This window comes from Choloepus didactylus, chromosome 18 (assembly GCF_015220235.1).
Source record: "Choloepus didactylus isolate mChoDid1 chromosome 18, mChoDid1.pri, whole genome shotgun sequence".
In the NCBI taxonomy this organism is placed as follows: Eukaryota; Metazoa; Chordata; class Mammalia; order Pilosa; family Megalonychidae; genus Choloepus; species Choloepus didactylus.
This window is the reverse complement of record NC_051324.1, coordinates 45068666-45091037: the sequence shown is the minus strand read 5'-3', so window position 1 is coordinate 45091037 and position 22372 is coordinate 45068666. Positions and strand designations below refer to the sequence as shown.

General features: G+C 36.6%; 1 protein-coding gene across 15 annotated transcripts in view; it reads left to right on the top strand.

Annotated features, from left to right (window-relative positions):
* The first annotated feature begins 1597 nt into the window (after positions 1-1597).
* Positions 1598-22372, top strand: part of LUC7L3 (LUC7 like 3 pre-mRNA splicing factor) — a 26835-nt gene continuing 6060 nt past the window's right edge. For 5 of the 15 annotated variants that reach the window (XR_005212644.1, XM_037808734.1, XM_037808736.1 and 2 more), the window contains exons 1-10: positions 1601-1847; positions 11263-11329; positions 14429-14468; positions 15013-15157; positions 15513-15587; positions 16202-16306; positions 17147-17308; positions 17678-17961; positions 18623-18783; positions 22185-22325. Coding sequence is in view for 13 of the 15 variants with exons in the window: in XM_037808734.1 (XP_037664662.1) it covers positions 1749-1847; positions 11263-11329; positions 14429-14468; positions 15013-15157; positions 15513-15587; positions 16202-16306; positions 17147-17308; positions 17678-17961; positions 18623-18783; positions 22185-22325 (1279 nt within the window). In the remaining 2 variants the exon portion in view is untranslated. Of the gene's footprint in view, positions 1848-11262; positions 11330-11565; positions 11758-12427; positions 12517-14428; positions 14469-15012; positions 15158-15512; positions 15588-16201; positions 16307-17146; positions 17309-17677; positions 17962-18622; positions 18784-20906; positions 21033-22184 lie in introns of those variants that run through there. The other 10 variants (XR_005212645.1, XM_037808738.1, XM_037808739.1 and 7 more) reach the window with 8 other exon arrangements.

Genomic DNA, 22372 nt, shown 5'->3' with positions numbered 1-22372 from the left:
AGTTCTCACCCTATTTTGTTGGCTTCTCTCTCAAAAAGAATTGTCACACCACCATTTTACTTTCTCATTTCCGCTTTACTATTCAACCTATTTGAATCTGTCTTTCAAATGCAGTATCTGATGGGTACTTTTCCAGCCTCTCCTATCAGACCTTTAGCAGTTTTCTACATTGTTGATCACTCTCATCATTTTGAAACACCAAGAAGCCCACTCCTCCCTGCCCCTTCTCTCTCTCTTCCTCTTTTTTTTTGCCTTCCCTGACTCCATACTCTTCAGATTTTCCTTTTACCTCTCTCGCTTCTTCTCCTTCACAGTGTCCTTTGCTGGTTCCTTCTTTACCTATGCATAAAGCAGTATGTTTCAACTGTTTAGCCTCCTCAGGCCACTTAATGAGCATTCTCCATACATAGGCTCACCATTTTAGGTATACTTAAAATAATGATGAACACTGTTTCACATAATGAGATGGCTTTGGTATCTGCTACTTACTCTCTGCTTGGCTGGATCCTTATCCATCTTTTAAGTTAGGTGTTATTTCCACAGAGGCCTCTCTGTTGCTCTTGGGTAGCACCCTGATTTTTTCCCTCATCATCATAATAGCTAAAGATTAAATGAACTAAAATGTGTCAGGCCTGTTCTAAATGTCTTACATTGTATTACTTCATTTAATCATATTAACTCCATGTTTGTGTATACAGTACAATTATTATCATAAGCCCCTTTTACAGATGGGGAAACAAAGGCACAGAGTGGCACATTAAAAACCCAGGCAACTTGCTTTCAGGGTCGGTACCCTTAACCATGCTACTGTACTTACCACAATTTATAATATCTTTGTGACTATTTCTTTAGTGACTGTCTCCCTCACTAATCCATAGAGCCTGTGTGAGCAAGGACTGTATCTGAATGATTCAGAGCTTAGCTTCAAGCACAATGCCTGGCACAACGTATATACTCACATATTTGTTGAATAAATGAATCAATAATTTTTTTAAAAATTCCAGACTGGGAGGCAGCAGATGTAGGACTGAATCTTCATACTTCGCGTGACCGTGTAGAAAACGCCTTGTCCTTTCCTGCCTTGATTTCTCACCCTGTGAAAGTCCTCCTAGAGAAATCAGGGTGGGAGGACAAAGCCAGGTAAAAGAGGCGGCGAGCCAGTGATTAGGAAAACAGACTCAGTGCCGATCTTCAGCTTTCTTCACTAGAAGATGGCACCGTGTGCATCGAGTGGGACAAAGGGAGACACTGTCCTTTTCTCCTTTTCGGAGCAATGTCGAAGCTTTAATACGTAGGCGCCTATTTCTCACTGTGGAAAAGCTGGGGCGCTTAGGGTGGTCGGCGGGCAGCCACAATTGTGCGGCGTACGCTACTGGGGGGTGAGGGTTCCTGGGGACGCAAGGGAGGGCGGTGCCACCGGCGGGGGTGGGGCAGGGGAGGCGAGGAGAAGGGGGCCCCCTCTCTTGAGGGGCGGAGTCCGAGCCCGGCTACAGCGGGTCCCGCCTCCCGACCGGGGGAAGCCAGGCGAGTCTCCGCCGCCTAGGCCTGGGCGCGTCCCCGCGGGCACGCGGGCGCGCACAGCATGCTGGGAAGGCGCCCGCGCGACGGCCATTTTGTCTTATCGGCTCCTCTGTAGAGGAGGCTTTTTGGCCTGAGAGCGGACCGAGGACTTTGGCGGCAGCGGCGTCGCCGGTGTTTTCTTTAGCTGGTGCCAGGGCTGGTGGGAGCAGCCGCCCGACGAAAGCACCATGATTTCGGCCGCGCAATTGTTGGATGAGTTAATGGGCCGGGACCGAAACCTGGCCCCGGACGAGAAGCGCAGCAACGTGCGATGGGACCACGAGAGCGTAAGTCCCGGGGCCCTTGGGTCTGTGCCCGGGAGCCGTGGGGGAGGGGAGCAGGCGCGGGCTGGGGCTCGCCGGGTCGCGGCGCGGTTTGGAGCCAGGGCCGCAGCCGGGGTCGACTGTCTGACCCGCTGGCCCAAGGGAGCTGGGAGGATGGCCCAGGAGGGAGGAGTCCTCCCGGGTCCAGGGAAAAAGGAGGGATTTGTTTTTGTTTTAGTATGTCAGAATTCGAAAGCACCTTGATGAGGCGGGGAAACGCGGGAAAAGGAGAAATTGGGTATTTTATTAGAGCTACAGGCTCCGGAGTTTTCACCTCATTATGAAAAAGGGAAAAGGGCGCAATCTTCCGTTATTTGGTTGAGCGTCGTATTTAGACTTTAAGCAGAATCAATGGTAAAAATTGTGGCAGTATTTTCCTTCATTTATGGTTCAGTTTCGACGCTTATATAAGGAAATGGAAATTTAAAAAGAAATGATTACTTTTACAGGGCTTACCGTGATGATGTTCAGGTGTTGCTTGATAGCAGTACATTCTAATAAGCTCCTCATGTAGATGGTTGTCACGGCTTTTTCTTTGACATAAAACTCATTTGCTCCTCAGTCTTTTGAGTTTGGGTAAATACTATAACCCCAGTTTCACAAAGGAGACTTGAGAGGCTCACCCCAGGTTTCTTGGCAAGTAAGTGGCAAAACTAAACCTCATCTTTCTTACTCTCTTAGTCCTGTTCACTTTCCACAACTCGATGAAACTGACTGCAAATACTGTAATGTGCTTTGGTCTGGATTTGAAAATGCAGTGTATCGTTTATTTTAGATCTTTCCTGAAGAGTAGATGTTGAATTTTATTTTTGCCTTGGGGTTATAGTCAAACAACCTTGTAATTTTAAAGAAGTTGCTAATTAAATAGAACGTTAATAGTTAAATACGCTTTTAAAAAATTAGTTGCTTATTCCTTTATAAAATAGACTCTGGCCGGAGTGAAATTTATCTTTTGTAATGAAAGAAAACAAATTGGTGCTAGATGAGTCCTCTTAGTACCTAAAGGAGTAATAAACGTGGGTGTTTGGCTGAAGTTGTATTGGGGTCCTACCTGATTCCAAGTGAAATGTTTTTATGGTAGAATTCATTATATGGAGTATTTGTCAGATTCATTCACACATTTGTCATGTACATCAAGAGTGAAATTTTTAGAGGGGACTTTTGACATTTGGGTGTCCCCCCCTTGTCAAAATAGGAACTAAGAATAACTGTTACTTTCTTGACCTTTCCTTTCTAGGCATCTCTGTCACCATGAAGTAACCTTTTCAAGTTTTTTTTTTTTTTAAATCATCTAACCCAGTAACCATTCAATCTAAAAAAAAACCCATTAAGATTCATTTAATGTGCAAATAGGACATTTGTGCATTTGAACGAAACCAGAAAATGCTTTTGATCGTGCAGTTCATCAACTGGAGCAGCCTTATATCCGTACTTCTTTGGTCTTGAACATGTGTTGTAAAGAAAAATGTTTTTGTGGAGGTATTGCACTGAATGTGATGGGTTTATAACGTTAGCAATGATGAGGCTCTCCAAATAGCAATTTAGGTTTTCTGTTGTCTGGGCCAAAATAATAAATCTGCTTTCCTTTCAGTTTGATTTTAACTTTTAGTCCTTGTCATAAAAATGTTTTTTGTTTTGTTTTCTTTTTTTGCCCTTAGTGACAGATGGCTCTTAATTTTAGATTCGGGGACTCATGTCTGGAGGGAAAAGGTTGGTAGTAGTGACTGGGAACAAAGCACATGGCCTTTTCTAATAAGTCAAGTCATGTTACTCTAGGAGATATAAAGCTAGGAAAGCTCATGACATCACTTCCGGGTATTTGCGTAGTATTGTGCTGTTGCCTGTTCGTGTTAATCCTGGAGGGATGGACAAGCCCAGCATATGTTGTAAGAGTTTCACTATCACTGTAGGCCTAATATTTCAAAATATATTTGCATTCCTGATCTATTTGGAACTTTTTCATTGCCACACTTGCACCACTTTTTCCAATAGATGGGAAAAGCTATTTCACCTGGGTGGGGTCCTTTTGTTTTTCTTTAAAATTGGGATGAATGAATAGCAAAAGAAGGATGCAATGGTATATGGAAACTCCAGTTGCTGTGGCATTTGTAGATATTTAACAACTGAAATGGAAACTTTACCTTAGTGTTGAAAGTTACCCTAGATTATTGTATCTGAATTGCCTGTGGAATTCGTTTCAAATGCAGATTTCCAGACATTTATCCTCCCACCACACCCCCCCAAGATTCTGATTTCATAGGTCAGGCTGGGGGTGGGGGGTCCGGAAATAGGCTCACTCTTTTTATACATCCTGAAGTGCATGAACCACTGCTTCCTAATCCACCTAGGTTTTTAATTGTACAGATGTGCAGAATTAAATTTTTAATTGGTAGTAGTTTCTAATAATGTGCTCTTCCTTCCCTCTTCATGGACCAGTTATATGTGAGCAAGTGGTTGTTGGGAAAGCTAGGTTTCAAGTTAGGGATGGATCTGTGATGCAAATTATCAACTTTGTAACCGCTACCAAGGTTGAATCTCTGTAGGTGATTACTGGGGTTAGTTTTTTAGACTTTTCCAACTTTCTAGATTGTTATCTCTGAGAGAAAGAAAGTAGTTTTCAGCTTATGTCAAATCAGCTTTAATACTGTTCCCTGGATTCACTGACACCTCTTCCTGCTCCATTTTTTTGTATTTTGCATTTGTTTGCGATTTTGTCCTGAGATTGTTGATATTTTTGCATTAAGCAGGGTGTGTCTGTTTTGCTTTGTTAATCTGAGCAGCAGCAGTAATGGGGAAGGCATAAGATCCTAACTGCCTTTTGTGAGATTTTTTCATTTGGGGGTCCACATGGGAAGGTTTCACTGTTTTGCCAGAGAAGGCATTAGTCATACTTTAGAATAATTAAGTTTGTAGGGAATTGTAAAGTCTGGTCTGGAGATTTTATTATTTTTACACAATATAACGGGAATTTTGTAATTCAAATTGAGGTTTGTATATACAGGATCTCAATCTGAAAGTTGACTGTTAACTGTGATTCTCATATCTGAAATGAGATTTCTTTCATTGTTTTATCATATTCAGGGATACCCTGTTCAGTACAGGGTTAATAATTCATGAAGAAAATTGAACAAAATTTGCTTTTCTAAAACCTGCACATTAACAAATATTGTCGTTGACGCTGAAAAGTTACTTATAAAAGAAAAAACACTGAAAACTTTTGTTTAAAGTTACTTGTACACTTTTTAAAAACTCATTATCTAAAAAAGTTTGGGAAGGAAAATCTGAAGCAAAAAAATAGTAATTTTAGTTCATGGCATCTACTTTTTAAAGTATTTTATGAAATAGTTTTACTTACAGAAGTCACTGAAATGTTCTATCAGAACCATAGGCATTTTTTGCCTTACTCTAAAATAGAGAGTGATAGCTTCTCAGAATTGGCATGTGTTATATGTGTATATAACTGCTGTTTGCCCCTTCCCCCCCAAAAAAAACATGCAGAAATAGAATAAATAGTGTAACGAACGTCCCATGTAGCAATACCCAGTTGAACAATATCAACACATGGCAGGTATTATTTCCTTTACTCCCCTACCCCCTCTGTTATTTCGAAGCACTTCTGTCGTTTCAACCTTAAAGGCATAATATGTATCTCTAAAATATAAGGCCTTTAAAAAACCAAAAACTACAATACCCCATTATCACTGAAAATATTAAAGTACTTAATATCCATTTGCTTTTAAAAAAACATATTCCTAGACTGATTTCTTCACAAGTGAAGAAGGCAACTTAAGTTAGTAGCACTGACTTCTATTAATACAGTGCTTCGTTTTGTTAAATACATTTAGTTTTCTCATAATTTCCCAGTAAATTGGAGAAATCCCTGTATTCCTTTATGCCATAAAAATATTCCTTTTATGGTCAATACAATAGAAGAGTATAGATACAGCACAAGGCCTTAGGGAGCCATCAGGCTGGCTGCAGATAGGAAGGAGTCAATCATAACACAGTGTGGTGAGTGTCACGATGGGGAAAGTATAGGATGCAGAAAGCACACATGGGAGGGGCACCTAATGCAGACACATGGAATACTTGGGGAGGGACTTTCACACACAGTGAATCTTAAAATACTGAGAACGAAAAGATTAGCCTGGACGAGGGGAAGGGCTGGGCAAAATGGCCCATCTTGGAAACAATAAATAGTGTTGAGATTGGAGCCCTTGTTTGTTTTTTGTTGGGAGGGGTAGATGGGCAGGAACCTGGATTTGAAGGGTTTTTATAAGCCTTGTTAAAAGTTTAGACTCTTTTACATTGGGAAACAACTGAGGGCTTCTAGCAGGAAAGAAATGTTTACTGTCTGCCTGCTATAAAAAAATTGATGGGAATTTTACCAGAAGTTTTTGTAGTCAGTTAAGAGAGACTGAGCCATGACCACAGAAGTATATGTGATAAGATTAAAATCATGAAAATGAATGACTATAGAAAATGTGATCAAGGTACAGCCGAAGCATGAAACAATATATCTCATTAGGGACTGGGTCATTTTGGTTAAAATTTCCAGGTATCTGGATTTTAAATTAACAAATATGACAATTGAAATATTACAGTAATATTTTGTAACTTTCAAAATACATGGTAATCGGAGTTGGCTGTAAAGAATTTTCAATCAGATATCAAATTGTTGCCAATGATGACGAATTTAAAATACCAGTATTTAATTGCCAGAATTTAAGAAGTAGATATTGAATAAATTGTCTATGGCTTTTTTATTAAACGGAACTTGGTATTTGGAGCTATCTTGAACTTATCCAAGGTTGTTAGTAACTTAGATTATCAAGAGGTTCTTTTTTTGGTACCACAACAGAATGTTCTTTGTATACTTTCATGATAGGAAATACTCTGAATTGATGACCACAGTTGATAGTGCCTGTTTTTTGAAGATGCCAATGCTAAAAATATGGTACTGGTTTTGTTAAGGTGTAAGTTCTTAACCAGCATTTTCCCAGTTAAATGTTTATACTCTCTCACCCCAAAATGTATTTTCATTTTCTTTATATTGAGTTTCCTCATTTAAAGATTGAGTCCATTAATATATAGGGACTTTTTGCTATTTTGTTTTCCCTATGATTTTAGAGCCATTAAAATTGTTTTTTTTTTGCAAAAAATAATTCATGCTTGCTGTAAGATTGAAATTTAACATAGAAGTAAAGGTGAACTTTTGTTCTTTCCTTACCTCCCATCATCACGTCCTTTCCGAAAATAATTTAAAAATTACTATTGCCAGACCTTTCCTAATAATTTATAGACACATAGCTTTGTTTTGTTTTGTTTGTTTTTACAGCTTTTCCACTTATACTTTGGAAATCTTTCCTTCTTGGTACATATGACTCTATAATATTATTTGTTTCCTGGTGAACATGTAGATATGTCTTAATTTTTTTTTGCCATTACCAACCAAACTGCAGGGAACATTCTAGTACATGTATCTTTGAGCCACCTGTAGGATTGGTTTCTAGAAAGATAATGACTAAGTTAAAGGAATGTAATTCCACATTTTGATGGATGCTGCCAAATTGTCCCTTAGCTCTCTAGCATTGTTTGGAGTGCTGTTTTCCTGATACTGTATCTAATGCTGATATTTTGTTAATTTTCGACAGTTTGACTTTGCTTAATGTACTGGAAATCTGCAATCAAAATTTACTAGTTGAATTTCCAAGACTTTATTTCTGCATTTGCTTATCTGGCAGTGAAAGCTGCTAATGAGGTTTAACTCTTCCAGTCACTGGTGTTGCCCTAAATTTATCAAGAGGATAAATCCCAATTATGTTCTGAGAATTGTGGTTCTTCCCCAACTCCCACCCCTAACTTTTGTTGTCAGGTTGCTAGGTCCATGGTGGACATTTAGTAAACATTGCTGAATGAATGAATGAATGAAATAGTAGGTATTTAGAGACACTTGCATGGACATTAATTTGGAATAAAGTGTTTTTTTGTTTTTTTGTTGTTTGTTTTTTTAATCTCTTAGGGATTATTAAAAGCAGATTGCTTGGTATCGTAAAATTTGAGCAGTTGATGACATGATTATATCTAGGGCTAAAATAGTGATTCTGTGGGTTTGTTTTTATAAGAGCACTGATACTATCAATTTTTCTATATCTCTTGTTAAAGTAATTAGCTAAACATCTTCAGGCCCTGGGGAGGGCTAAAAGAAGCAGTCTAAGTAGCTAGAGTTTATTGGGTTGAGTAACATATTTTGATGTAGCATTAAGTGGTAAAACAGTTTCTTTAGAAGAGTTGAGTGTAAAGAGCACCCAGGACTGGATTGGGAAAATGGATTCTAGTCTTGATTCTCTTAAGTAGCTAAATACTTCAGGCAGGTCATGTGGTTGACCTCAGTGATTGGACTAATTGTGTAGCACCTGGTTAGCCCACAAGCAGACATGTTTTGTTTTATCTTCATAGTGCCAAGAAACATTTTTAGCAATGTTTCAAAAATTAGGCCAATCTGCCCTTTCCCTCTAGTTTAGCAAATGTATATAGTTACAGACACTGGTCTAAGTGCTTTCCATTTACTAATTTAATATTCAGAATAACAGAGGTATTTTATTGTTTCCTTTTTTCATATGAGGAAACTGAGGTAGAATTAAGCCTGTGGCTCCATAGTGGATAAATGGCAGCTGGAATCAAACCTGGGGCATTGTGCTGTTAACTCTACATCATGTTGCCTCTCTAGGCATACCTATGTACACTTGGCTGACTGTTTTGTATCTTAAGTCTGTCTTGTCACGTTTCCTTATGCATAGAAGGTCTTGCAACCTTTCTACTTATGAACCCTAAGAGTCAGTTGTTCAAGCTTCACCGCCTGTGATGCCTGGTATTCCTGACTAAATTAAGTCCCTTCTCTGTTTCCAGTATTCCGTGTGTATTTTTCTGTAGTGGATAGTATTTTTTATTTATGTGTCTGTCTCCTAGATTGTGAGCTTCTTAACGATGGGTCTTTCTCATTCTTGTATTTCTAACATTGTTTTTTATTGAAAAACTGTAGTATATTTACCTTTTACTTAGAAAGTGTTTTTGGAAAGGACTAGCACTAGCCATTTACACAAAAAAGGCTTAGGATTTAGAGTCAATTTGATGTAGCTTTGGAAGATCAAAGGTGTTTTGTTTTTTAAAATAATATTTATTAGAAAACTTAAGTATCTCACTCAAGGTCACAATATGTGATAAAGCTCAAGTTCAAGTTGGTTTGATTTCAGTGATAAATTTTATTAAAATTAAAATTCAATATGTGGCATATTGATTTCATTACTAAAAAGAATTATGGTAATTTCATTACCAGATTTTCTTCCTAGAGATACTTGAAGTATGTATTTGGTTCAGTTTTATATGAGTCAGGCAGGACCTTAAAGATGTACTTAATACTTTCTGTTTTTAATGATAAGCCTTTCTGTGGATCATAGATTTTGACTTGCCCCATCTAAACATAAAAAGGAAAAACAATAGTTTTAGATTTATTAGTCTTGATGACAACAGTTGTGTTGACAATAAAAATCAGGATAGAAACTCTATACTTGTATACTTTTATAAAAGTGGGAAATAGAAGTACAAGTAAAGTTTTATATGTGAAACAAAGGTAAAATGCACAGTTATAGTAAAGTTTCATATTTATGAGGTCTGTAATCTAAGACTTTTTTAATAATAAAGATAAAATCTTTCTTTATTCTGGGGTTATCTTTCTCGTATTTATTGGGGAGTGGGGGTGGAGATTAAAAGTAGATAGTAGAAAATGCTGGTAACTCTGTGTCAGTCCTACACATTTTTTCTTTTACTGAATTCCAGGAGTCTGAAAGCCACTAATTTACCTAATTAATATGGCTTAACAAAAGAAATTGTTCTCATACTTACTTGGTTGGAAAAATGAGTAAATAGTTATTTGGCACCTTTCAGTGTAGTTTTGGTATTTTATTGCTCATAACTCTTCAATATAAACACAAAGGTAAACTGTAGAATTTTTCAATGAAATTAGAAATATTCTGGTTTTCTAATATATTTTATCTACCTTATTGCATAATTACCATTTGAATTAGTTTTATATTGCTGTGTAACAAATTACAGCAAAATTTAGAGGCTTTAAACAAGAAACACTATCTCACAGTTTCAGAAGATCAGAAATCTAGGAGAAGCCTAACTGGGTGATTGTGGCTCAGGGTCTGTCGTGAGGTTAGCATCAAGATGTCAGCCGAGCTGTATCAGAAAGCTGCTGGGGCAGGAAGATCCACTTCCAAGATGGGCCACTAACGTGACTGCAGGAATCCTCAGTCCTTTCCACATAGGCCTCCCTGTGTAGCTACTCACAACATTGCAGCTAACTTACACCAGAAGGAGCAGTCCACAGGGTAGGGGGGTGAAAGAGATGGCTGTGCATTTTATGACCTAGACCTAGTGTCTTGGGTTGCATACCATTACTTCCTCTTTATTCTTTTTGATAGAGTGAGTCACTAAGGACAGTCCATAGTCAGGAGAAGTGGAATTAGATACTGCCTTTTAAACGGAGCAATAGCAAAGAATTTGTAGACTTATTTTAAACCACCACATTAGTTAGGAATATATATTTGATTTTTCTCCATAAATACTTAATGGAGAAAACTTGAAAAAAGTACACTTATTTTTGTAAGAGTGAGCCATAATCAGCAGTAGTGGTTAAACAAATTTATACACGTGACAAAATGGCATAGAACTAGACACAGGCATTGTAAAAATGTCTTAATATAGTTAAGTAAAATGTACATGGGACTTCTCTGTACTATCTTTGAAACTTCTGCAAATCTATAATTATTCCAAAATTAAAAGTTAAAAAGTAACAAAAAAGAGCAAACATACAAAAGTCAACCATATGATGAATGTACAACCATGTAATGGTACTGTGAACAATCAAATGTACGATTTGTTTTGTATGACTGTGTGGTATGTGAATATATCTCAATAAAATGAAGTTAAAAAAAAAAAGTCAACCATAATCAAAATACTTATAAGTAATTGCTGTTAATGTTTTATATCATCTCAGACTGTTTTTTAAACAAATTTGTAATTTTTACCAAAAAAATCATATCATTCTCTATATAGTCCTTTGTATCTGCTTTCTTCACTATCACAGTTTTCCATGTCAGTAAATAGTTTCTGTAACAGGGAAGTCAGGCTATACAGTACTCCCTTGCATGAATATATACCATGGGTTCCATACCCAACTCCTCACTGTTAGAATTAGGTTGTTTCCAGTTTTTTTAGTTATTGAAAATAATGTTGCCATAAGCATATTTGTTCAACCAATATAGTTTTAAAACTAAACAATTAAAGTTAAGTACCTTTGTTTTTTTTTCACTAGGTTTGTAAATATTATCTCTGTGGTTTTTGTCCTGCGGAATTGTTCACAAATACTCGTTCTGATCTTGGTAAGTGAATTTTCTGTGTGACTTTTATCAAATTTATGGCTTTTTAAAAACTGATTCTTTATAATTACGAAAAAATTTTTCTTAAAGGTTTGCTGATAAAGTAATTTCTTGGTTTAGCTTTTTGAATGTATTAATAAATGTCAGTCTGGTTAAAACACGGTGGCTTAATTAAACATGCATGTTTATTTCCACTTCCTCCCCAAATCCCACTAAAATGAAAATTAAAAACAAAAAAGGTGTAAACTGAAGAAGAGATAACATTAGAGATGGTCAACAAATTTTTGGAAGATGACAAGTGGATGGAGGAATAGCAGCAAACTCAACAAAGCAGAGAAACCTGTACCTAAAAGCCTGCAGAAGGGAATACTAACAGAAGCGAGTGTTTGATCAGCAGAATCCTGGACAGGCTCAGGATTTGGAGGCACCAGGTACCACAGAAGACAGGGTTGAGTCATGGGACTGAAAACAAAGAGAAATTAGTCTAGTTCAGGGTTTCTCAGCCTTGACACTGTTGACATTTTGGGCCAGATAACTCTTTGTTGTGGGGGGCTCTCCTTTGCATTGCTATATGTTTAGCAGCATCCTGAACCTCTACTCACTAGATACCAGGACGAGTTGTGACAACCTAAAATGTCTCCAGGCATTGCCAAATATTCCCTGGCGGTGGGGGTGGGACAGTATTGTTCCTGGTTGAGAACCAGTAGTCTAATTGCTCCGATTCCCAGGTTCTGTGCATCTGGTGATCCTACCTCTCCCACTCCTGTACTCCCTAGGAGAGTAGTAGGTTATTTTTCTGGAAACATTAGACTAGGGAGACTTGAGTTCGTCTCACCTACAGATTACAAAAAATAATTTGAGTGACTTATTTTCTTAATTCTCCCAGGGATGATGCATAACTAGTACCATCCTAGATGTATAAGAGAAGTTAATTCATTATGCAGACTGCTTGCTTTAGTTCATTAGAGCTGGAAGAGTAAATCCTGGGATTCCAGAAACAGCACAGGGCAGTAGTAAGAAATGAGGCTGTAAGAGAGATTAAATGAGTTTGTATTCTTAATAGTGGGGTTCTCCTGTCCCCTTCCTCTGCCCTGTTCCTAGAAGGATACAGCCAGATGTTTTTTCCCAGGCAGAAGATATGAGGATTCTTCTCTAGAGAAAGTGTGCAGTTCCAGAGAAGTGATCTACAGGTACTGACTCTTGGGGAGCTCCTAAAAGAAAGTTTTACTGCCTGATTTTCTTATAGTAAAGCCCTTTAGTTGACAGACCCTGCCAACTACCAGTCAGATTTTGGAAATATTTTTTAAAAATCAATTGCCAACCAAGGAACACCAGCCAGACATTTGAAGAAAGCATTCACCATGAAAGATTAATAACCAAAACCAGCAGAAAAAGAGAATATAGGGAAATTAGAGGACATGTGGAAAGCAGAAGAAAAAAATTTTAAAAAGTAACTAAATTTAGTATCCTCAGAGCGTTAAGATACTTCATCCATCAGAAAAAATAGGATCTATAAAAAGGGAACTTTAAAAAAACTAAATAAAGAGCTTTTAGAAATTAGTACTGGAAAAATACTGAAGTAAAATTCAATGGAAAGGTTTGAAAATAAAATCATGGAAATTTGCTGTAATGTAGGACAGAAAAGAGTAAAATTTAAAAATTAGAGGATCAGTTCAGGAGCTCTAATACCTGATTAAGAGTTCTAGAAAAAGAAAACAGAAGGGAGGAAATTATCAAAGAAATAACATAACAAAAAATAAATTGCATTACTGATGGGTGTCACTCAAGTCCTTCAAGTGCAGAGTCCTTCAGGTGCTCTGCTCAGCACAGCAGGTGAAAAAAGCTCTGTAACAAGACACACCATTGTGAAATTTCAGAACACCAAGGATAAGGGTAGGGGGCAGGTCACAGAATTATGAATCAGAATGGCCTCAGACTTGTCAGTAGCAACACTGGAAGCTTGAAGACACTGGAGAAACACCCTCAAGGATCTGAGTAAAAATAAATATTTGTTTACTTAGATTATTTATATAGCCAAACAACAAACAATGAAAGTGAAAAAAGACTTTCAGTTATGCAAGGTCTCAACAAATTTGTCTTCCATGGACCTTTTCTCAGGAAACTACCAAAACATGATCATAAACCAAGAAGAAAAACGAGAAATCCAGTAAACCACATCCAATGCAGAGCAGAAAAGGTATTCTCAGGATGACAACTGTATAACAAGCTTAGAAAATAAGCAGCCCAGGTTCAAGCAGGGCAGATGGTTCAAAGAAAAAAAAGAAACTGATTAATCTATTTTTAGCCTCCAGGGAAGTTAATATGCAGATAGTTTTTATAGCTGAGTTGACTTGTTTCAGAAGAATTTGCAAATAGGTTCACAGAAAACTAAACATGATAAAAGGGTATTGTTAATCCTGAGAAAAGTATGACGTGTATCAGAAGTGTTAACATAATGCATCTTTTATTTGGCTTGGCAGTGAAGAGTTAAAATATAATACTGAATGTTGATATAACCTAAAAATTTTTTATATCTAAGGTTGATAAACCAAGATAAAGCAAAAGAAGAGTTAGAATATAGAGATATGGAGATAAATTCAGAAAACAGCTAAACGAGTTGAAATTGGTTGCTTCTTGGAGGTGGGCAAGGGTAGGCCAAGAGTGATAGTATTGCGCTGTTCAAGTTTATCTACAGGTATTTGAAATTTATAATATGTCAGCGGTGGTTTAGACCAATGGGCCACCCACATCACAGTTTTCCTTTTTGGTGGCAATGAGGAACAATTTTCTCTTTTCTCCCTCTCTCCTGCTTTTTTTTTTATTTTCTTTTTTTACCATGCAGTTGATCTCCATTATATTGAGTATTTATATTGAGCTTGAATACTGAGGAGACCAATTTTCATGTGCTTGCTTGGGTAATCTGCTTCATGATTCAGTAGTAATCGATTTATGTGTCTACAGACTTACTCAGTGATAAAATGGATTTTTCTTCTTTGTTTCAAAAGAAAAAAATAAACCCCTTTTTGCAGGGGGAGCAAGAGAAAAGGTTGTTGATGTCATAAATAATTTATACCTTTCTTTTTTTCATTCTTTTTCTTTCAGGTCCGTGTGAAAAAATTCATGATGAAAATCTACGAAAACAGTAAGTTGTTGCATTTTGTTATTTTCTAGTCATCATTTGGTTAAAAAGGGACAAAGTCTGAAGATAATTGGAATTAATGTAAAGTGAATGTCTGGTAGAGGTCCTATTCACCAACTAGGGATGGTAGGAAGGAGGTGTAGCTTTAATAATGATGCCATTAGCTACCATTTGAGTGCTTATGGTATGTCCAGCATAAATGCTAAAGATTTTTTTCTGTATCACATTTGCTTTTTAACAACCCCAATTTTGTAGATGTGACTTTTTCTGGATCCAGGGTCACAGTGGTAGAGTTGGATCACAGTACAAGTACAGTTCAAAAGTCCCTGGATTTGCCTGCTTTTTTGTAAAATCTGTGGTTTTAACCAAACATAATATTATACTGCATTTCCTTCACCAGGATGAGGGATGACTAGAAATTTACTTTATATAGACACATGGTTTACTCTTTAGCCTAAAGTGGGACACTCCTTGAAACTAGTTAAGATGGAATATTTGAGTTATGATGGATAAATATTTGAAAAGAAATTATTTTCATTTTTATCAGGTATGAGAAGAGTTCTCGTTTTATGAAAGTTGGCTATGAGAGAGATTTTCTGCGATACTTACAGAGCTTACTTGCAGAAGTAGAGCGTAGAATTAGACGAGGCCATGCTCGTTTGGCATTATCTCAAAACCAGCAGTCCTCTGGGGTAAGTATGAAGAACCAGAGACCTCCCTTGTATTTTTGAAACTTGTCTTCCTTATTCATTACTTTGTGTTTTAGGATGATATAAAACTTAAAAGACATTCTTTTTTTTTCAGTATTTATTAGGAAATATAATAATACTGATTCTGCTAATCATAAGATTTTTTCTTACATATCAGTAACTGACCAAAAAAATCTATGATTGACCAACAGAAATTTAAGATAATTGTTACTATATTTGTGTTTAAACATTTTGATTGTGCACATATATTGTGTGGTATGTGAGGGTTTGGATATTTATCTTTGCTTTTATTTTTTTTTTTTTTTATTTTATATTTTATATTTATCATCTTCAATAGGCAGCTGGCCCAACAGGCAAGAATGAAGAAAAAATTCAAGTTTTAACAGACAAAATTGATGTACTCCTGCAGCAGGTGAGAATTGTGTACGTTAATGTTAGAAAATACTTGGAACAGACATTTAACCAAAGAATCTATAAAGAAGGCAAATAAATGTGAGAAGATGCTCAGTATCATTAGTTATTAGGGGAATACAAATTAAAACCACGAGATGCCTATGCACACCTATTAGAATGGCTAAAATTAAAAAAGACTGACCATACCCAGTGTTGGTGAAGATGTGGGATAATTGGAACTATCATATAATACTGCTGAAGCTATCATTACAGAAAACATATCATTGGTTGTCTGTGGATGGGGTGGGATTGCAGTTGGGGGTGGGTACTGCAAAGGAGCAGGAGGAAGCTTTTCAAGGTGATGGTTATCTAGATGATGTGATGGTTTCATGGATGTGTGCATATGTCAAAACATCAAATTGTACACTTAAAAAATCTAGTTTATTGTATGTCAATTATATTTGGATAAATCTGTAAAAATTCACTTGTGTAACTTCAACTCACAGGGTCTTCAAGAAACAAAACTAAGCAATAAAACTCCAAATGACCATTAAATGCTAATGGAGGGGAGGGGAGGAAAGAAAATACTTGTATAATTGTGTTAAAAAGGTGTCTTGACTTCTCTTCCACCAGATTGAAGAATTAGGATCTGAAGGAAAAGTAGAAGAAGCCCAGGGAATGATGAAATTAGTTGAACAGTTAAAAGAAGAGAGAGAATTGCTTAGATCCACAACCTCGGTGAGTATCAGCTTATTTGAAATTACCTGACCTGTTCACTGTGAATTATTTGGGATCTTTTACTATTTTAGAAAAATTTTCTCATTGGTTGATAAACTTTCTCAAAGGATCACATAGTTCAGGTTTATGGGCCACAAGTTCCCTGGCAGCCACTAAACTTTGCCTTTGGGTCATGACAGTAGCCATAGACAATATGTAAACAGTTGGGTGTGACTGTTTTAATAGAAGTTTATTTGCAGAATTAGGTCTCAGGTGGCTGGTTTGCCAATACCTGCCGGTTTTCTTTTCTTTTTTTATTACAGTAAATTACTGAGTACATGTTTACCTTAGTTCACAATTGGTATCCTTAAAATTTCTTCTACCTCCTTATCTGTTTTAATTAGAGAATATAATATACACATTTTGGATATTGATGGTAGTATATAATTGATTTTCGGTCCCCAGATACTGAATAGGGTATGTTCAGATTGTGCTCATTGAATTCAGTTCCTTGATTATTTTTGAACAGTTTATATGGAGGTCACACCTTTAGCCTGTTGAACCTAAGCAAGAAGTGAATTCAGGCTAAAACTGATGGCTTTCTGAAAGGGAAATTTTAAGTTTTTCTAGGTGACTGATGGATCTCAAAGCTTTTCTTGGATGATGTGACAAGTTGGTTGCTGTTGCTGTGCTTCTCTCTTTAAAAGTTGACCAGTTGCTGCCCACTAGTATGCCCTTAGGGAAATGGAAAGTAGCAATTCACAAAAATTAGAAGTCTGTTCTAAGTGTTAAGTGATTTTTTGAGATTTGTTTGTTCTTTCTTCCTCAGATACTCTTATAGTAACTGACTTATTGTTTCAGACCATTGAAAGTTTTGCCGCTCAAGAAAAACAAATGGAAGTTTGTGAAGTGTGTGGAGCCTTTTTGATAGTAGGAGATGCACAGTCCCGGGTAGATGATCATTTGATGGGAAAACAACATATGGGCTATGCCAAAATTAAAGCTACTGTAGAAGAATTAAAAGTAAGTTTTTTCTGAACATGCTGTGGCGAAGTTGGTCACATGGAGATATAAACCCCTTGCTGATGTTTTGCTGATATGTCTAATTATTGGAAGCAGTTATAATCCCTGCGAGATTTTAGTATTCATTGAACTGGCAAAGCACTTTATTTTCTTCATTCTGCAGTGCCAGGAATTTGGGAGGAAGAGTATTCCTGAGAGAATTTAATCAACTGATGATATCCTATGTACATACATGGTGTTGGAATTTCTGCATTCCTTTTAGAGCACTAAATTCTATAAGTTGGTCTCAAATTGCCTCTCATTAGGTGACCTTTGTTTGACAAAGTTTCTAAGGTTATGTTGTATAAAAATCCAACTTGATTTCTATAGGAAAAGTTAAGAAAAAGAACTGAAGAGCCTGATCGTGATGAGCGTTTAAAAAAGGAGAAGCAAGAAAGAGAAGAAAGAGAGAAGGAGCGGGAAAGAGAAAGGGAAGAAAGAGAAAGGAAAAGACGAAGAGAAGAAGAAGAAAGAGAAAAAGAAAGAGCTCGTGACAGAGAAAGAAGAAAGAGAAGTCGTTCACGAAGTAGGCACTCAAGCCGAACTTCTGACCGAAGATGCAGCCGGTCTCGGGACCACAAAAGATCACGAAGTAGAGAAAGAAGGCGAAGCAGGTATGTGTAAAACACTTAAAACAGTACCTGGCACATAGTGCACTGTAAACGGTAGTACTAGTGTTATTTCTTGGATTGATACTTCAGAAGCTGTAAGTATAATTAAGCACTGGGATGGATCGTGAGAGTATAATCCGTGAATGAGTCCATCTTTAGGGCAACTGCTTGGTCACTTCCCACCAGTCTGAGGAGGTTTGACACAATCTTATTACGAAAGTAATGTAGCAGACAGTGTCTTAAGTACTTCTGTCACTGATTCTAAGAAGACATTTAAATTATAGATTATTTTCCATAAGGTTACCTACTTTTGCTCTGAAGAACATGAAGCATGTTATAAGAACTAAAATGTCATGTAACTAGTTCTTCAAGACCATGAAAATAATGACATCATCCTTAGTGTTTTTGAGTTGTGATTGAAGAGGAGTCTTTTAAAGAGCACAATGAAAACTATATTAACATTTGAGATAATTGAATTTAAGAAAGACTTTCAATAGTTTTCAGTCCTTGAGATTTAGAATGTAATGATAGTGGTTCTGTTCATGCCTCTTAAGGTTAATTTTTTGTTTAATCTTGTTACTTGATCAACAGTACATACTACTTCAAGGTTTTTCTCATTATAATACCAGCTGAAGTTGCTTTCCTTTTGTTTTAAATTACTAAGAAGTAGAGATCGACGAAGAAGCAGAAGCCATGATAGATCAGAAAGAAAACATAGATCTCGTAGTCGGGATCGAAGAAGATCAAAAAGCCGGGATCGAAAGTCATATAAGCACAGGAGCAAAAGTCGGGACAGAGAACAAGATAGAAAATCCAAGGAGAAAGGTTAGTTTAAATGAGAATTTAATTTATTAAGACACTGTATTTTCACACTCTTGTTTTCCCACTCACTTTTCTCCTGGCATAGGCAGAGTTCTGTTTCCTTTCTGACCTCTTCAAGCTATGCTCCTTTTCACTTATAAGGAACACCATTTAGTGGGAGATGGCAGTCTTTTCCCCCTCTCCTGCTTTCATTTGTGAGAATGACAGTTGATTTGGTGTTTTCTTAAACATGTTAAAACCGCATCCTTCGGTTGGTAGCCTGAAAGTTTATAAAATATATTCTTCCAAGTATTGCATTGCCTTTCAGGTTTTTAGGCTGCCAAATTTATTATCTTGATTATTGGCTGCATTTTTAAAAAGTCTGCTGCAGTGTTCCATAATATGTTTTGTAAAGTAAATGTACATTATTGCATTGGTCCTCATCTACAAGCATTCATTTATTTCAGTAATTTTTTTCATTAATTAATTTTTATGTTCTCAGAAGTTGAATACCATCCTTATGTCTTAATGTTTTTCCATTGAATCAATATGCTCTGTACTCCCTACTTTTTCCTTTGGTTTTCTGTGTAATCCCAGTAGCTGGTTTACTGTGCTATTAACTTTTTTTTTTTATTTATCATTATTAATGAACTTTTTCATTTTGTCTTTAGCATGTTTGCACAAGAATATTTTAACGTTCCTTAGCCTTTTTTGAAAGATAATTCCTTTAATTATCAGTGTCTCGTTTCTGCATTTTCCTTTGTTTTCTTCAGGTTCTTTTAGTGTCTTTCTTTTTGTATTGACTGGGCTTCTCTGCTTTGCATGGTTTTTTAGAAATGAGAAAGAGCCTAGTCCTAATTTCTTTGGCTCTGTTTGTTCCATTCTGTTCTGTGTCCATGTTTGGTCACCATTATTTGTGCTGTGTTTGAGTTTATTAAACATGTGTTTTTAGTATTCATTTATTTTCTTTTATTGAACTATCCTGCTTCATTCAGGTTTTTCCTAAGACTGAGCTGGAGAAGTACTAGGATAAACAATAGACATATTTTTTGGTCTTCTGCTTTTATTTTTCCCTAAATAAATGCACCCACTTTTATTTATTTATTTTACATATATTTGCCTTTTTTTTACAACATGGAGCAAATGTTTAAAAAATAGGAAACTAGGACAGTTTTTTTTTTTTTATCTTGGGGTCAAGAGTTTTAGTCAAAAGGCAATTGCTATAACTGATTTTACATTAGTTTAAAGAAAGTTTCATCCAGTCTTTTTGCAAGACCTCCTATATAATGTATTTTTGGACTGAAGGGTGATCTGTGAAGAGTGAGGTGGCTGTCAGATCAAATTAACGATTTTTCCTTTGAGAAATCTTTTAATCCTGTAATCCAGTTGTCACTTCAGTTGCTATTTTCTATATCATCACTTGTGTCACTCAAAATAGGTTGTTTCTTGGGGAAAAAAGCTAGCTAACTTTCCTAATTAGGGAATCAAAGTTGAACAGTAAACAGCACTGGCCTGACCCCAAACAAACAAAATAGATGTATTTGTATAATTTCTGGACAGAGAAAAGTGATGTATACTGAGTTGCTTACCTGTAACCCTCATTGTCTGTAATGATGACATCATGGAATTTATTAAACTCATTTAAGCAAAATAAGCTGACTTGTGTTTAGATTCTATACATGGACAGACAGGGATTTTCCTGGTGAGATTTGAAGGAAGGAGAGAAGACAATGTGGAGAAAACTCTTTATCAGGGCCTTCTTAAAAGATTTGGTATGTTGTTATGGATTTAATCTTAAACTTTGGGATCCACTTTTGATTTATTGGCTTTTGAAAATGCCTTGTAGCCATTTAGACACAATATATAAATGAGTGAAGGTCCTGACTTTGGGGGCCAGATATGAGCAGTACGAGGCATTTGATAATGCAAATGATTGAGTTCATTACGTTACTCCAGGTGCTGTGATGGAAGCAGTTTAACTTCACAAATGAAGAGTAGTTTCTTACACAAAACTATTTTTCCCACCACAAGCTAATTTAGGGTGCTCTCTTTGTCAAGAGAGTTTCAATTTTTTTATCCATAGCCCTAAAGTCCACCACACATTGTGGATGTCCTCAGGACTATTAAGATCTACCATATTTACATAGGGCAGAAGATAAGATTATTGGACTGACTACTAGTCCTCTACGGGGCAACAAGACGACTCTTCCTCATTGAAGCTACCTGTGCACCGGAGAAGCCCATAAGGCACAAAGGGAGGACTTTCCCACAAGGTCAGTTAGAGCACACTGTATTGGCACAGTTTCCACAAGTGGACAGACAGATATGAAGCAAGTCCTGCAGTTAGCTACTTGGACATTGCTTTGTGCTTTTTGCAAGTGTTACAGACTGGACATGCTCCTTCACAAATAAGATCTTCAGTTCTTACGTTCTTTGAGTGGGTGTCCTCCCAAACCATGATTTTATTTTCGTTTCCATCCCTCTCCCAGTTATTTTGTGTTTTGTCTTAATAACTTTGTCCAAAATATGTGTAGAGGGTTCTGTTAAAATGTCTTTCTATCTTAATAACTACATGGTTGGACCAGCTGTTCTGCACTTTGTTTCAAAGGGAAAAATAATTTTTCCAAAGCATTTCTGCTGGGCTTTAATATTTTCTGTATAAATCTCCCGTTAGGACAGTGCTTGGAACTGAAAAAGCTAGAATATACTTGCTCTGTGTACCACTTTTGCCTGACGTTTCCCCCTTCCAAAGAAAATTGTAGAGGAAAAGTTGAACTTTTTTCATTGTTTATTTGTAGCTGAATTGAATTTTAATTTCTCCTTTTGGAAAAACATGCTTTTAGATGGCGTATTTAGTACTTTTCCTTAGCAAAGCACAGAAGTTCAGTTGCTTGGATTGGGATCTAGGGTCCGTTTTCTTTTACTAGACTTGTACCTCTTGGATATTTAAATATCTGTAAATAAAGAATCTTTTGTATTTAAAAAGATATAATCAGGTAAACATGCCTGTTAATCAACTTTTTTGCACCTTTTTGGGTCATTTTTACCCTTTTAACTTAATTTACTTCATATGAGCACAGTTTATGTGTACAGTCTTGCCTGCCTTTCTTCCCATTGCTCTTTGATGTTCTTTACCCAATGTAAAATTTACTAAAATCTCAAATTCTGCAGTGATTTGGAGTTGCCTACACTTAATAGCTTCTCACCAGTTTGAGATAATTTACCCACTGTTTTACTTTTTGATTCCTTTAATTCTCTTCTGCTCTCTCCCTCCTCCACAAATTTTATCCCTTTGGTAGATTTTCCAAACTGTTACTTGCAGTCTGTGAGAAATGATTGTCTCTCTCAATTGTTTGTTTTCAAAGTGTCATGTATTTATTGTAATTTACTTTAAAATCCTTGGTCAATGTCTTCTTTTATGGCAGAAAAGAGGGGATCTGATGATAAAAAAAGTAGTGTGAAGTCCAGTAGTCGAGAAAAACAGAGTGAAGACACAAACACTGAATCGAAGGAAAGTGACACTAAGAATGAGGTCAATGGGACCAGTGAAGACATTAAATCTGAAGGTGACACTCAGTCCAATTAAAACTGATCTGATAAGACCTCAGATCAG